The 17677-nt window shown below is 37.6% G+C and overlaps 1 protein-coding gene across 3 annotated transcripts in view; it reads left to right on the top strand.

The window, feature by feature from the left end:
* LOC122549912 (adenylate cyclase type 1-like) overlaps positions 1–17677 on the top strand; it is a 290966-nt gene that overhangs the window by 25343 nt on the left and 247946 nt on the right. For all 3 annotated transcript variants that reach the window (XM_043690132.1, XM_043690133.1, XM_043690134.1), the window contains one exon: positions 12177–12288. In XM_043690132.1, coding sequence (XP_043546067.1) covers positions 12177–12288 — 112 coding nt within the window. The remainder of the gene's footprint in view (positions 1–12176; positions 12289–17677) is intronic.

Here is a 17677-nt window from a genome sequence, read left to right as displayed (position 1 = left end):
TGAGTGAAATTTCTAACCGGAGGAGAAAGTGAGGTCTGCAGATGCTGGAGATCAGAGCTGGAAATGTGTTGCTGGAAAAGCGCAGCAGGTCAGGCAGCATCCAGGGAACAGGAGAATCGACGTTTCGGGCATAAGCCCTTCTTCAGGAAGAAGGGCTTATGCCTGAAACGTCGATTCTCCTGTTCCCTGGATGCTGCCTGACCTGCGCTTTTCCAGCAACACATTTCCAGCTCTGAAATTTCTAACCTACTGTAAAGTTGCGGTAAATTTGTTAAAATGCATCTAGAGGATTGGAATAATCTGTCCTGTATTTTACAGATTCATCCAGATGTGCAAGCAGCATGGGTGTTTGCTGGGGAATATTAAAACTCTCCTTGAAGTGTCACACGGCATTTCCTGCTGCTAATGCCCTTGTTAATATAACTGTTTCATCAAATTAGTTTTGAAGTCAGATCCAATTAAACAAATAGAAGCAACTGTGATTTCATTTTCACATCACCTTGAATGAATAAAATATTGTTACCAAACCTTCCTTTGTTAGCAAGCTTACACTATAATATAGGCCAGTGGGTATGATTAGAAATTTTCTTAGTTTCCTTGATTGCACATTAAATTTAGCGAATGTTGATGTATCTAATAGTACACAATTACTGCTACGTCAGTCAAAGTTAATGTTTCACTGAAAATTTTATTGAGTTGTAATGATGAAAAGCTAACACTACAAAGCAACCTTAGATCTGCAAAGATGTAAATCAAGAACTATAGTCTATGAATTAAATCAATAACCTGAATGTTGAATATTGAAATCTAAATTCAGCAGATTTGTTCAATTTTCATGTTCTGCATGTTTTGATCAGTCATTAAATTGATCAGTGCCTTTTGTCGTGGTAGCCTCTTGAAATGAGAACTGAACTTCCACTATTTCTAACTTTAATGACTCACTTTGTTTATCTAATGAGTGTGAACATCACTTTTCATCAACAGGATTTACATGTTGCTGGCCAGAGCAAAATTTATTATTTGTCCCTAAGTATCTTGAGCTGGTGTTGTTGAGCTACCAGTTGAACACTGCAGTTTATGTGGATTATGGTTTCTTGTCATGGTTCAATGCAGCTGATTGGTTTGCTGGGCCATTTCATAGGATACTTAACGTGTAAAACATATAGCTGTGATACATCCAGACCAGAAGAGTTCTTTATAAAAGCACATTAATAAACAAGTTAGATATTTGTAGTACACTCTTTCACTACTTTTACTGATACTAGCTTACTTAACATTTATTTTACTTAATTGAATTCAAATATTCTGGTAGGATTTAAATTCATGTCTCTGAATTATTAAACTAGGTCTCTGGATTACTAGTTCAGAAACATAATGATTATGTTATGTATTTAGATGGCTGAAAATGTATTGAACTTTTTTTTTAATGGGGTTGGAAGAAGCAGACCAGCTTTTCCTGAATTTATATAATGATTTGGCAGTTGCTATCAGACGTCTCTCCAATTCTTTTCCCAATTCCAATCTTGAGCCTTACCATTAAGCTACCATAGTAAGATCTCATGAGGTAAAATATTTTAGGATGATGGATTGGTCCAAAATGCAGCAGAATTGTAGTAATTGAGGTCAAGTGTGATCCCCAATCCTCCCTTTTTTTTTTGGTTATTGCTGTGTGTCAGCAGAATGGTTTCATACACTAAAGAATTAGACCCATAATGACAAGAGACGTGATATCTTGCATACTCAATCTATCCACAGTCCAAAACAATTTGCCCTGTTTATTGCTTTCTCGTTTCATTTTAAACTCTCAATGACTATTTCAAGTGACTTATGAGATCAAAGTTTTCTACATCTCTATCAAAACTAGACTCCAATGAGTTTCATTTTAGGTTTCATTTAATATAGTTCAGATGTCAGTATCCAAGTGTCAGTGCTTGCCTCTAACTTCAAAGAAAGTTGTCTACAAATTGTAATGACTTTTATAACATGGATTTTACTTTGCATCAGCGTTAAAATAAAGTGAAGGAATTTTTAGTGTGCAGTAACACCAATGTCATCAAACAGGTTAAGCAGTCAATCACATTGAAAAATTCTCATATAGAACAAAGTACAAAACTTTGCTAGCTACTATCAGTTCTGAGGGAGGGTCACTTGATCTGAAACATTAACTCTGATTTAACAATTAACAAATCTTCTCCCAAACTTTGAACATTAACTCTGATTTCTCTCTGCAGATGCTGCCAAATCTGCTGGGCTTTTCCAGCAATTTGTTTTTTCCTTCTGTTTTATAGCATCTGCAGTTCTTTCTGTTTTTATGATGTAAAAGACATTGCTTACCCTTCACTTTTTAATCATTTTGCCAAAAGTCAAGTAAAGTTGGGGGATGTGAGCATGCAAGCAAATGAATTAGGAGCATGGCTGACCTCTTTGAATTCCACATTCCTGTCAACCTTTGATTCCCTTGTATAACAAGAGATAATCGCTTAATGACCCTGCTTCAACCATGTTATAGGGCAGAGAGTTCCAAAGTTGCACAATCCTCAGAAATAAAATCATACCTGTCCTGAAAGGGGGGATCCCTAATTTTAAAATAGTGTCCTTACTTCTGTAAGGACAGAAAAAACAGACTTGGCCTGTTCAACCTTTCCTCATAAGAGAAAACCTCTTCATTCTGAGTATCTATCTTGTAAACCTCTTCTGAACTGCCTGAAAAACATTTGCAAACTTCCTTAAATATTGTCAGCAAGAAAGCTAGGAAGGAGATGAAGATAAACGTTTTCACTCAGAGACTTGTTAGGATTTGGAATGTACTGCCTGAAGAAGTGGTGGAGGTGGATTCCATGAGTTTCACTAGAGAACTGGATATGATGAAGTTGGAGGGCTATGGAGAAAGGACTGGAGAGGGACTAGCTGGGTAACTCTTTTGGGAACCAGTACAGACACAATGGGTGTACTATATTATTCTATGATTTTATTATTAAGGATAAGAATCCATTAGTCACCTTAATTACTTGCTGGACCTGCATGTTTAATTTTTGTGACTTATGTACTAAAACGGAGATCTTTCTGCACCTCAGACTGCTGCAGTTATTTTTTTTAAGCAAGACTCTATTTCTTAAATTCTTCACAAAATGAAAAATCACTGCATTTTCCCATATTACTTTTTATTTGGTGGATTTTCTGCCCATTCACTTAACCTATATAAATAGATATCTGTCTGCATCCTCTTTATACCCTCTGTGTAACAAACAATTCTTGTGTCATCTGCAAATTTGGCTGCCACATTTTTGCTGCTCCTGCCTAAGTCATTAATATGAATTGTAAAGAACTGAAGTTCCCACATAGAACCATGGTGGACTCTAATGGTCACATTGTAATAATTAGAAAAAGACCCAATTATAAGCCGTTTTTTCTCTGCCAGCCAACCAGTCAGTTTTCTATTCCTGTTAATCTGTTACTCCCTTCACCTTATGCTTCTAATTTGTCCAGTATCCTTCCTTGTGAACAAAGAACAATGAAATTTACAGCCCAGGAACAGTTCCTCTGGCTCTCCAAGCCTGTACCAATCCAAATTCACTTTTTAAACCTATCGCCCAATTCCTAAGGATCTGTATCCCTCTGCTCCCCACCTACTCATGCATCTGTCCAGACTTACCTTAAATGAATCGACCATGCCTGCCTCTACTACCTCTGGCAATGTGTTCCAGGCACCTACCACCCTCTGTGTAAAGTACTTTCCACCTGTATCTCCCTTAAACTTTTCTCCTCTCACTTTGAACACGTGACCTCTCATTATTGAATCCCTCACACTGTGGGGACAAAGCTTATATCTATTCACCCTGTCTATACCCTTTATGATTTTATAGACCTCAATCAGGTCCCCCCTCAATCTCCTTTTTTCTAATGAAAACAATTGGGGTGGCATGGTGGCTCAGTGGTTAGCACTGCTGCCTCACAGCACCAGGGTCCTGGGTTCAATTCCTGCCTGTCTGTATGGAGTTTGCACATTCTCCTTGTGTCTGCATGGGGTTTCCTCCCACAATCCAAAGATGTGCAGGTCAGATGAATGGGCCATGCTAAATTGCCCACAGTGTTAGGTGCATTAGTCAGGGGTAAATATAGGATAGGGAATGGGTTTGGGTGGGTTTCTCTTCGGAGGGGTGGTGTGGACTTGTTGGGCCGAAGGGCCTGTTTCCACACTTAGACAATCTAATCTAATCCTAACCTACTCCACCTCTCTTCATAGCTAGCACCTTCCATACCATGCAACGTCCTCATAAACCTTCTCTGCACCTTGTGGAACCTTGTCAACTGCCTTCAGGAAATCAAAGTGCCATATGTCTATAGGCTCTCTTTTTTTTTCTGTATAGCATGGAACACCTTCAAAAAACTCCAATAAATTAGTTAAGCATGACCTTTCTTTCAGAAAATCATGCTGAATCTTTGTACTTATTGAGTTTTCGCAGTCCCTAGCTCTAACCTCATCAATGATTTGATTTTAACACTTTCCTGTGACAGATGTCAAACTAATTGACCTTTTGTTTCCTGTTTTCTGCCATTCTAACTTCCTGAAAACAGGTTTTATATTTGCTACTTTCAAGTCTGATGGAACCTTTCCAGAATGCATTAAGGTTTGGAAAATTTAATAGCAACACATCTACCTATATAGTTTTTTTTTAAGACCATAGGATGAAGTCACTTGGCACTTAGGGACTCGTCAATCCAGCATGCATAATATCAACTTCCTTCTGATTGTATTTTGATCAAGTTCCACTCTCCCTTCCACCACCTGATGCAGCTTTCATTGAAATATTTTGTCTGTTATCGTGAAGATATAAACAAATATTTTGTTTCTTTGATTTGTCATTTCCTTATTGTCTACTATTAACTGTGTCCATTCTCAGTCTCTAAAGAATCACTTTATCTATTGTTTTCCTTTTTGAAGACTAAGTAAAGTGAGATGTGGGCCTTTCGAGAGACACTCATGAGATTTGCTGACACATGGGACTAAGGCAGATTTTAAATATTATTACATTGCTAAAACATACACACGTAACAGATAAAATCAGTGAAAGGTTGATTATGATGGAGACTGTGACATTCCACGTACATACTCAATGGAGGAGGAGGGAATGGCTGACAACAGCTGCTTAATTTCCACATTAAGCTACGTATGTCTGGTTGCCGGAAATTGTTGCTATAATGATATTTGCCAAAAATTGCTAGTTTCAACTACAAAATCTGAGTCATCAACAAACAAAGTTGAACAAGTTTTGATTTCAATTCAGCAAACATTGTTATGGAATGCAATATTCAAACCATGTTTTTTATTGTCTCTGGCTTTTCAAAAGAGAAAATGGTAGAAAATGATGTGTTACCACTCCCTAACCTAGAGTGAACAGAAGCTCTCAATGCTAAATTGTTGGATATTAATAACTTTCACCTTTCTGCATCTTTTAGTCATAACTCTGCCAGCTAATTTATAAAGATGACTGGTTAACCTCCCAGAATTAATGTAAGTGCCCGATTCCAAGTGAGAAATTTGTGGGATATTTGCACTGTTATTGAAATAAAATTAACATTTCTATTTCTAGAATGTGCTATTATGGGCATAATAGCAGTTAGAGTACATATATTAAGTAGGTTAAGTCAATATTTGACAATGATGTCTCTTTCCATTACCCTGTGATTAAGACATTCAGTTTTGCATAACTGAAGTGTGTCATCGTTAGAATCGTTTCTGTAAACATAGTGAATTACAGTTGTGCAAATAAGATGCATCTGTTTAAGTTAGTCACAACATGATAAGCATCAGGTTCCAAAAGTTGTAAAGGATTTATAGAATTAAGACTTCTTTCACACAGTTTAAGTTAATTAATTGAATGCATTCACATAAACAGAGGATGCATATTAATTGCAGTAACTCTGTGTAGGTTCTCATTACTGGCAGAGTTCCAAAGTTCTAAAAAATATTGTATTTGTTTTGCATCCCAATCTTTGTCACTGGTAAATTTGCTGGCATTCAAGAGTTGAAAATTTTTGCAGAGACGATTAGGCTTTGGAACAGATTTGCTGTGTGTCCACAACAAGATTACATACTTGCATGTGGGAAAGCAAACCACAGGATACAATTGTATAATTTTCTGTGTGAAACCATTCTCTGCAAAAAAAAAGGTTTATTCCAAGTACGTTATGAAATCTGATAAATGTTTCACTTCGAATTCAGCCACTTTTCTGTAGGAGAGTAAAATTTCTCTCAAGTAATTTAATTTTAGTGGAATTTTGGCCTTGCTAGTTCATTTCTCTCAGTGCTGGATATAGCATTGTGGATGAGGGGTTGACATAAACTTTCCAAAAGAAAACTCATATCCACACCAGGAGTACTGCGAATGTTACACAATTCTGCAAGTGATTGCCGGAAAATCAACAGCTAGGAATTAGACAAATTCAAAAATTGAAATCACTTCTGTGGGGGAGAATTGCTTTGACAACATTTATATTAATATGTGTAATAGTGGTACTTGTGAAATAAATTTGTGGCTAAATGGCCCAGAGACCATGTGGATACCTTGGAAGAATGGAAGGTCAAGGGCTCACAAAAATATAGTTGGAGCCCAAAGACTGACTGATGTCCAAACATGTTAACTTCCCCTGCACCTCCTGCAACCAAGCTGCTGGAAGATATAACCTTTTATAATCCCAGGATATCTGTAAATATTTCCCAAGCTTTCCCTGAAGAGAATACTCTATTTTCACTGAAGTGTTAACAAATAGGAGATATATGGTAAGTCTAACCTGATTGGCAAAGAAAATAGCTAGAAGAGTATCCCTACAATGTAGAAACAGGCCATTCAGCCCATTCTCTGCAAAAAAAAAAGGTTCATTTCAAATATGTTATTAATGTCTGGCTAATATGTCTGGCTACTAGGAACTGGCTCCAGTAGTGAAATAGACCATCACATCCCACTGGTCAGCCATTGCCCATCTCTGGTTGAACAGCCTATGACTTGATAAGTTGCAGATCTGCCATGGTCCATCTGTTTCAATAGGTGCTTACACCATGGAAACAACACACCGATGGAATCCATCAAAAAACACATGAAAAGAAGAAAGATGCCAACTCTTCAAGTTGCCAACTGGCATGTCAACCTTGTGCCCATGACTAACTGGTGACTTGCTGATGGTAGATCAACTGAGCACGGCTGTTATAGGTATGCAATGTGTGAGGCTGAACATTGATCTCTTCAAGGAGAATCAGATCAGCCTCATTAAGAGGCTATACTTTCATCTGGCAGGATAAGAATTCAGAAGATGGAGTAAGATGTGGGCACCACTGTAAGGACCCTGCAGTGTTCAATGCTTTACTGTTTGTTTTTTTTTTCCACTTTTGGTGCTCATTGTGCATGATTGGTTTAACCTAACTGTGGATTGAGAAATGTAAACACAACTGTAGAAAGTGCTGGAAGCTAGAACTGCCATTGACTGGACTTTTAAAGCATTGAGTAAAACATAGAAATAGATACACAGGGGACAAAACGTCTGCAACACAAATTCCCAGCTCGGCGAACAGAACCACAACAATGAGCACCCGAGCTACAAATCTTCTCTCAAACTTTGAACAGATAGAAACTTGTCGTCTTTGCAATTCTTGAGCTATTATAGTAAGTATTTAGAACTCTCTACTGTTTAAAATAGAATGGTACAAAATGTGTTCTCTCTATCTGCTTCTTAATTCAAACAGAACCAGTGAATCTTATGTGCATCTCTGCTTCAGTATTGTGTTCTACTACAAAAGTGAAAGTCCTATGAGTAACTTGACATCACTCGTACCAAAATCCCTAAGTCAAAATACGTATTGGGAAATTTGAGCATGAGGTAGGACCCTCCCATCTCAAACATTCTAGCCTGAGAAAGGTAAATGAGAAAAGACAGAATATTTCCTGCTACGATGAATTGCATGGGATTTTAAAACAAAATTCAATGAAGTCTCTGGCAACATCTATGATCAGGGCATTGACCCCAGCTAGAAGTGATTGTTACCAAAAGTGACTCTCTGAACACTATTAACAAATGCAGCTACCAGAACACTGACTGTGATCTAATTTTCTTCCTTGTGTGCAACTTGATTTACAGCATTTGAATTGTTTTCATTTAAAGCAGAAATCCCATCTTTTATATCAATACCAGCTATACGGAGTACCAGATAAACAAAACAAAAATTCCTCAGCTTGATTATTAAACTAGTACTTTCTGGCATTTGCGCACACAACTTAGAAGGAAATGGAACACAGTCTGAGACATCATTTACAATTCTGTATTCCTAACATATGGCAACCTAGAACAAACAAATGTTGAATGGTACAAGTCCAATATAATGTTGTTGAACTTGTCCTTGAAGTCATGTGCTCTGCTGCCATTAATTACAAAAGTGATCTGAGTGGAAGGACTCTAAATGTTTTAACCGCACTCAAAATAAAGTCTAACAGATGCTAGGTAATTCACCAAGTTTGATTACAAGTTTGCTGAATAGATTGGTATCTTTCAGCATTCTAGCAACATATGAATTTTAAAAAATTTTTTTTAACAAGTTTTAAAAAAAATAAACTGTTGTGTTGAAAACTACAGTTAGGGGACATTATCATTAATGGTAATAAATGGAGAGATAGTGGAAGGTGACTTTGAATTGTACTCTAGGGAGAACACTGTCACTGAGGAGGTTTCAGATACGTTAGAAAGCTGATTGTCATAGCAAAGTCTGATTATTGAACATTTAATAGATGACCTGAGCAAAGCTGTTGATATGCTTGCCATGTTCACCTGAAATTCATGACAAAGATTTACCCAGTCTTTTATAAATATTTACTATAACTGACTATCCCACGCTATTGTCATGCTGAGGAATACCTTCAGTGGTAAATGAACAGACTCTGTCATGCCTTTAAGAATTAGATTTGTCCATCAGGAATATACATGCCATGATCCAGGATTTTGCCATATTGTGATTTATCAACAGTAGCAATGGGATGTTGGATGTTGTTCATAACCTCATGTATCTAGACTTCACAATCGCCAGCAATATTTTCATTTTAACCCAAATCATCCAATACTTTAAAAAGGCATGGTTATTATGTTGAAGCTGAGTTATGGAGTATGGAACATCAAAATCGGACTGAGTGCACCAGTTTGTGAATTAAACAAACCAACAGCCTTAGTGTATTCCTCTAATGTACTAAGAGTTGGATAACACATGTAAAGGAGAAAGGACTGAAATGTTTTCACCTTTGCTGTCTCAGTCTTATCTTCCATTTCTCTTGGTAGGACAAAGTAATCATTTCAGAAGTTCTGAAATATGCTAACTGCAGCAGCATACAATTATTATAATTGTGACGATGCTGCTCGTTTAACAAGGTTATGTTGTCCTTGGTTTTTCTTTCAAGAAGTTGTAAAAATACAGGTTACATAAGGTCTGGGTTTGGATGGGTTTTGGGGCCAGTTTGATTATAGCTAATAGATACTGCCTCATGCAAAAGGCTTTCAAAATTAAAAAGAAAATGCTTATACAATGAAAGGGGAGTGGCCAGTTCTCCCAGCTCCTCTTTCCTCTGGTTTGATCTGGTTTTGGACAGTCTGGCTATTCACTGAAAGCAAGTAGGCGGGCAGTTTTGAAGCTGCTGGGTCCATGCTAGTCCTTTCTCTCTGACATCTCTCCTATAAGAGCCTGTGTTTGATTTTACATTTTGTGCCCTAGGGGTGTTTCTGGGGATTGTTGCAAGTATTGGGAACAGCATCATTAAGTTAGTATAACCTGTTGGGTTTTCAGAGAGGTTAAGTTATTCAGTATTCTGTTCTATTTTGTTTGTGTTTCATTTGGTAACCTTGTAAATAAATTTCTGTTTTATTTAAAACCAAGTGGTTGGGCCAGCCGTATCACTCCTGGAATAGCCACGTTGCACCTGTTCAAAACAACTCGCAAAGCTACTTACTTGAAATGTTTTTAGGGAGTCTGGCCTGCTCCAATTATATAAAGCCACTGATTCTGCACTGGCTCAGTTATGTGCATGGGATGAATAATGGCTGTATACCCAAAGCCTTTATGTTTGGGACACCTGGATCAAGACTCTGTGAGTTCATATTTTCACTGAGACCAAGGTATTAACCATTGTCTTACAAAATGAAAGGCCGCATATACTCCATTATGATGTTGATATGATTTGATCACTTGCCTTGTTTTACATGGGCACTGAACACCTGTTTAATGGTAAAACTGTGAACTTAAGCTGGAAAACAAAAGTTACAGTTGTAGAAAAGATAACTACATTGAAAGGAGGACTGATTTTTAAATGTATATTTTATAGCTCTTAAGTTTACAATTAACAAGCTTTTAACTGGTGATGACATATCAGGCTATACTTTTGCTTTTTTATGAGATGTCAGCAATGTGCACAACAACATTCCTGTTTGTAAAGCAAAAAACACAATTTTCAATGAAATAAGTGAATTTTTTCAAGCTTGGAGAATGTTGGAGAAACTCAGCAGGTTTGGCAACATCTGTGGAAACAGAGTTAACATTTCAAGTGTAACATGATCTGTCCCTTTCTCCTAAGATGCTGCCAGACCTACTGAATTTTTCTAGCTTTTATTATGCTTGTTTCAAATTCCCAGTGTTAGAAACGAAAATCGCTTCTCAATAATCGCTCTAGACAAATTCAGGAAAACAAAGTTTTATTAACAAGTCTGCAGAGTTGGACACCCTTGAGAAAAAAAAAAGGCGCGCCAGGCTAACAATGCTTCTGATTAAATACAGTACAAGTCCCTCCCCTCTATAGCTCTAAAGAGTCACGAGGTTCACATTCTCACAAAGTCTGCAACAGTTTCCCGAGTTGTTTTTCTACCCTGTAGTCTTATCAGTCAAGGACTTATACTTCTCTGTCAGAGTTAGTGGTCTTATCAATCAAGGACTTGTTTTTCTACTCTGTAGCAGCAGATGTCTCGTCCTTTATTATAGAGAAGCATGTTTTACCCTACCCCCACGGCTCTATTCCCCTTAGACTCTGAGGTCATGCACATCTTAACTATTTGTACCGAAATCGTCTCTCACACCCAGCATCTGCATTATTTTGCTTTTATGAAGAGAATTTGTTCATATAACATTTTATCACACAAGTTAAATAGATTTTCTATGTACTCCATAAATTAATTGATAATGAGCAAAAAATGAACTTTTCTAGTCTGAGCTATTCATGAATACCAATTCTATTACACACAATATCCATTTGTGTCTCATTGTTTTTGACTTTTTTGTTTTAAAAGAATTAACATTGATTTTATGATTGTATCAAAATAAAGTTAAAAATCACACAACACCAGGTTATAGTCCAACAGGTTTAATTGGAAGCACACTAGCTTTCAATTAAATCTGTTGGGCTATAACCTGGTGTTGTGATTTTTAACTTTGTACACCCCAGTCCAACACCGGCATCTCCGAATCATATCAAAGTAAATAAATGTGGGACCTGATTTCTCTCGACTTGAGTAACTCAATTTGAAGTGGTAAAGAACAAGTACAATTGAAGCACAATGGAATCATACTAAGAATACTCAGACAAGGGATTTGCAATGTGAAGCATATAGACACCAAAAATAACAAGGTGGGAAAAGTAAATTTAAACATTTTGCACAAAGCCTCACTGTGAACCATTGAGAGCGAGCAGAAAAAAAATACGCAGAAGATTAAGGGAAAATGTGGTCTAAATGTTTTGTCTGAATCTTCTCTTCGTTACTTTAAGATTCTCTTTAAACTGCAGCATCCTGCAATCCTCACTGTCCATTATATGATTGCAATTTGGATTTGCATGAGCTCAGTTACAGGGCAGTGGAAGATACAGTTGGATGAAGCTGCTTCCAGCTGGTGCATTGGAAAAATGTGATGAGCAAATGGGTGTATGTGTCTGCAAGCACGTGTATGTGTCTGCCCCCTGTCTCAATGCTACAACGTTGATAATCTGGCACACAAGACAAGATTTAACCCCCTAATCTAATCTCTATATTACAAAGATCCAGGGTGGAGGTTGAACAGTCCTCTTGGCATTATGTTAAATCTTCATTGTTATACCTAGACATTTTTTTTGCAGCTATTTGGCAAGATAGGACTTAAATTTAATTTATTTCTTCTCCCTCAGCATCTTATTTGCGGATATTGTGGGCTTCACCAGTTTGGCTTCACAGTGCACTGCACAGGAACTAGTCAAGCTTTTAAATGAACTCTTTGGCAAGTTTGATGAGCTCGCCACAGTGAGTATATTTTTGAATGATTTTCCTTTTTCATTAAGTTTTGTTGAATTTTCTCTTAATTGATTGGTGATAAAGAGGATGAATAGATTGCCTTAGATTTTATTTCTCTTCATTGCCAACGATGTACACTGTTTAATGATCCCTAACAGAAGTAGAATTTAGACTGTTGAGTCATTTTCTTCTGAGAAACATTCAATAAACACATTACACTGCATATTAATCATTTGGACTTCAATCAGCCATATCAGATAGTCAATCTGATTTTGAAAGAAAACTGGAGATTATTATAATAGTAAGTATTATTATTATTATTATGTTACAGCAAATTGATCTATTGCAGCTTGTAGTGTAGTTGTTACTTACATTTTATTCAGCAATGCTTTGAATATACATAGGTTGTGAATGCAATTTTCTTTCTCCATTTTGTTAACCAGTATTGCAACATATTTAATGCCTCATTAGCCAAAAAATGTGAATTTTTCCTTAAATGTTATTGCATAAACTTGATTTGTTTTGGAGGGGGTTAGCCACAAAATAATTAATAATCTGCATTACATTGTTACTTACACTTTTGGATATCAGGATTTCCTAGAATTGGTACCCTCCATTGAAATTAATTTTAAGTCTCATCTCAGTTGTTAAGATGGCAGGTCTTTGTAATCTACTTCTAAAGCCCTTCTTATTCTGCTATTCAGAAGTAGATAACGTGACATGACAATAGCAGACTTCATTGTCATATCTGATCTTTACTCTCCCTTGCAGTGTGCTGTCTCTGCTCAGGGGCTCACCGGAGTGGAAGGTTACATTTATTTCTTGCTGAAATCCTGTGCTCTAATTGCACTGCATCTCAGAAATTGAATGCATCTTCCTTTTGCAAAATCCTACAAGCTGTGTAATAATAATGCAGAGCATGTTTTTAATTACAACTATTCAAACATATTAAATTTTGAAGAGCTAGGATAACATTCCTGATACATTACAAAATCTCATATTTGTAGAACACAGGAACTGGAGTAGCCTGTTCAGTCACTTGAGTTTGCTTGCCCTTTCAATGACATCATGGCTGATTGGCATCTCAACTCTATTTGTTCCATATACTCTGAGGCACAACTCTAACAATATATAATTAAAATCATGGTTGCTTTTTTGCATGTACAGATAAGTGCAGAGGACTGAACTGAATTCATCACACAATTATAATTCCAAACAGCCTTCTAACTATTCAGGTGTACTGTGAAACCAATAATGCACTGAATGGAGTAGTTGCCCAAGGGTAAATTTCACTGGGTGGAATGGCATTGTGAGATGTCAAGTGGAAGAAAGAGTTGGATGGGAAAGATCTATTAGTGGACAGACTGGCAATGATCATAGATTGCATTGTGGAGCTAGTAGAAGCTATTGGCTGCTGGTAGCATGGCCGAATAGTCTAAGGCACTGGATTAAGGTTCCAGTCCTTGAAGGAGACATAGGTTTGAATCCCACCACTGTCACTTGTGCGGATAGCTTGATATGTTGCTGCAGCTTGTTCAGGATGTGCTATGTTTAAGTCCAATGAAAACTTATTAGCACCAGGCTCTAGCCATCTGAGCTAATAACACCAAGGTTGTGTAGGTTCAACCCCCACACTGACCAGGTATAGCGTTGGGGTTTGCAAGTGTTTAGGGTCAGCATGGTGGCTCAGTGGTTAGCACTGCTGCCTCACAGTGCCAGATCCCAGCCTTAGGTGGCAATCTGTATGGAGTTTGCACATTCTCCCTGTGTCTCTGTGGGTTTCCTCTGGGTGCTCCAGTTTCCTCCCACAATCCAAACATATATGCACGTTAGGTGATTTGTTCATGCTAAATTGCCCATAGTGTTCAGAGATGTGTAGATTAGGTGCATTAGTCAGGGGTAAGATAGGGTAGAGGAATGGGAATGGGTCTGGGTTACTCTTTGGCGGTTGTTTTTTTATTAGATTAGATTAGATTAGATTAGATTAATTAGTGTGGAAACAGGCCCTTCGGCCCAACAAGTCCACACCGCCCCGCCGAAGCGCAACCCACCCATACCCCTACATTTACCCCTTACCTAACACTACAGGCAATTTAGCATGGCCAAATCACCTAACCTGCACATCTTTGGACTGTGGGAGGAAACCGGAGCACCCGGAGGAAACCCACTCAGACACTGGGAGAACGTGCAAACTCCACAGTCAGTCGCCTGATTCGAGAATTGAACCCGGGTCTCTGGCGCTGTGAGGCAGCAGTGCTAGCCACCGTGCCGCCCACTGGTGTGGACTTGTTGGCCCGAAGGGCTTGTTTCCACACCGTAGGGATTCTAATTCAAATTCACGGCTGCTCCATATTCAAATGATTATTTGGAGCCTCTTTCGAAGCAGTCTTTTGTCACCCCAATCTACTGTTTTGAAATCCGATAAACCACAAAAAACAAAATTAACAAGACACAGCCCTATAAAGATGTCCTATAACAAAATAAAACATCAATGAATATTATAAATTTAAATTAAAATTTGTTCTTGGGACCATGCCTTTGTAACATCACAAATCACAAACCTCAATTAGTCTAAACAAATGTAAAATTAGAAACTGAAGGGACATAATATTAAACCTACTCTGTCAGGGTCACCAATAAAAGGATCGATTTGGCGTGGTTCTCTGTGTTTATCAAGTTTCTGTATTAGCACATTTGTATATTAGTTAATTGTTTTGCATACTTTACACCTTAAGATAAATGCACAATTTTGAAGTTAGGCCTTTCTTTTTTTTATGATTCACCTTAAATATCTATCAAGGTATTTCAAAATAATGAACTGTATTTGTTCTGCAGTACTCAGTGGTTTCACAACTCAAATAAGGATTTTTAAAATGGCTTTTATCTCTTTAGAAGATTGACTTAATTTGCTTAGAAGTGTGAATTTGACTGACTACATCTACATCTCTTTTGCTTTCCAGTGTTTTTGTACAATTGTCATTGCATTTTGTGTGACTACTGTTAGGTTGACCATCATTTTGAGAACACATCAGCTGTGTTAAAAGGTTCTGGATGAGAGAACAGCACTGTGGAGAGTTAGTGATTCCCTTGTTTAAATGTGAAATGGAACAAGTCCAAGGAATGATAGACCAATTAGCTTAGCCTTGGTTGTGGGAAAGTTGTTAATATTCTTACTCGAAAATATAATAGAAAAAAACATTGAACATGTAAAACTGAAAATAAATTAAAATGTAGCATGGATTTTAAAAGACAAGGCATGTTTCATCATTCTTAGCTTTGAAGCAGTAACTGAAAGCATTGATAAGGATACTGAAATAATATGTTGGTTTTTGATAAACTACAATACAATATGTTGATAACTCTGATCTAAACACATGGAGTCGAGGAGCATGTAGAAGACTGGATAGCAAGTTGGCTATAAAACAAAGTCAATAGTAGAGATTAAAGTTAGTTAGACAGGCCAACTTTTGGAAAATAGGTATTGATTAGGGGGTTAAACAAGGATCACTGGTGTTCACCACTTATATTGATGTTTGGGCTTAAGAGTTTGAGTACTATTTCAAAATTTTTAGATGACATAAAATTAAACCTTATTAACACAGAAGGTCTGTGTTAAAATGTAAGAAGGTATTTATAATTTTGTAGAACAGGACCACAGTTGGGACATGAACTTCAACACAAAGAAGTGAGAGTTGGTAAATTGTCATTGGAAGAATCAGGAGACCAATATGTTCCTTGGAATGTAAGTTGGATTTGTATCAAACATGGCATATGTCAGCTTAGGGAGTTTCACGGAGGGTTTCTCTCAGTGAGCTCTAACAAATTATCTCATTCAATACTCTGCTGCTCACCTCTTTATGTATGGACCATGTTAGCGAGTTTTGAGAAGATTTATAGCTCAGGTTGAGGATCTGGATGTAGGTTTACTCATTGAGCTGCAAGGTTCATTTTTAGATGTTTCGCCACTGTACTAGGTAACCTCTTCAATGAGGGTTCATCGATAGGCTCAGTGAGGATGTTACCTAATATGGTGATGAAACGTCTGAAAATGAACCTTCCGGCTCAGTGAGCAAGCCTACATCCATGGACCAGGTCTCTATGGTGCTGCACCTTCGCTATTGTGTGCTCAACCAGTGGTAGAACTATACATACCAGTGTTCTGGAACGTCTGGGATTTCTGCTGCTGGTGCCATATTCAAAGCCCTGCTTTCTCCCAGGTCAATCACTGCTAGATATGAGGAGCCTTTCACACCATATGAAGTGAGAGGAAATCAAAAATTAGAAGCTTCTGATGAGACATAGCATGGGTGACCTTTCGAGGAAGATAGAATCTCACTATTGCCTGAAAAGGAGTACACCAATCTGTTACCTGTGTATTCCCTTATGAGAAATACCAAAGGCAGGGAACAGCCTCAGAACTTAGTTAAACAAACCCTTTTTTTATAATATACTTTTATTAAGAAAAAATATATTTTAAAATATTACAACAAATACAAATCAATGCAATTCAAAACAGTACAAAACTAAACCCAAATAATAAAAAAAATTCCCCAACCCACCTTCCTATACGAATGCATAAACATATATGGAGAAGTATAAAATTAAAAAAAAACTAAACTAGCTATTTAACTTAACTAACTAAATACCTAACAACAAACAAATAAATAGTAATAACTCAGCCCAGCCAAACAAAACACTCCTACATTCACAATTCCACCTCCCTGGATATTGGACTCATGAAACACAATCGTTACGGCTATATAAAAGCCCTTGTTAGTGTGGCAGATAAATCTGTGTCCAGGTATTTCAAAAAGGGTTGCCATGTCTTGTAAAAATTCTCAGTTTTGTGGTGTACCATAGTTGTGAGAAAATCCAGGGGAGTATGCTCCATAACAATCTTCCGCCAACCCGACAGGCCTGGAGGGTTTTCTGATATCCAACCTAGGAAGATATTCTTCCTTGCACAGAATGTAAGAATATTGAAAAGTTTTTTGCCTTATGCGAGTCTGCAGGAAATATAATGGGTAGGCCCAAAAGGAGCTAATAGGGTCCTTCTCCACCCCTACATCTAAAATCCTCTCCATTGCACCCACCACAGCGCTCCAATATGTTTGAAGCCTGTCACAAGACCAAAGACAATGGGTAAGAGTACCCTTACAGACCTTGCACTTGGGGCATGCTGAAGATACCCCTGGTTTAAATTTTGACAAACAGTCTGGAGCTAAGTGGACCCTGTGGAGAATCTTCAACTGTAAAGCATGGGTCCTATTGCAAATTGATATCTTCCTTGCATTCTCCCAAATATCCTCCCATGCCTCTGAAGAAACTTCAACACCCAGCTCTCTTTCCCACATCTTGCAGAGTCGATCAGACTCATCTGAGGTGGCACCCCCCAATT

This window comes from Chiloscyllium plagiosum, chromosome 5 (assembly GCF_004010195.1).
Source record: "Chiloscyllium plagiosum isolate BGI_BamShark_2017 chromosome 5, ASM401019v2, whole genome shotgun sequence".
NCBI classification, from domain to species: Eukaryota; Metazoa; Chordata; class Chondrichthyes; order Orectolobiformes; family Hemiscylliidae; genus Chiloscyllium; species Chiloscyllium plagiosum.
Note: the sequence above shows the minus strand (reverse complement) of the source record. Positions and strands in the feature narration are given on the sequence as shown.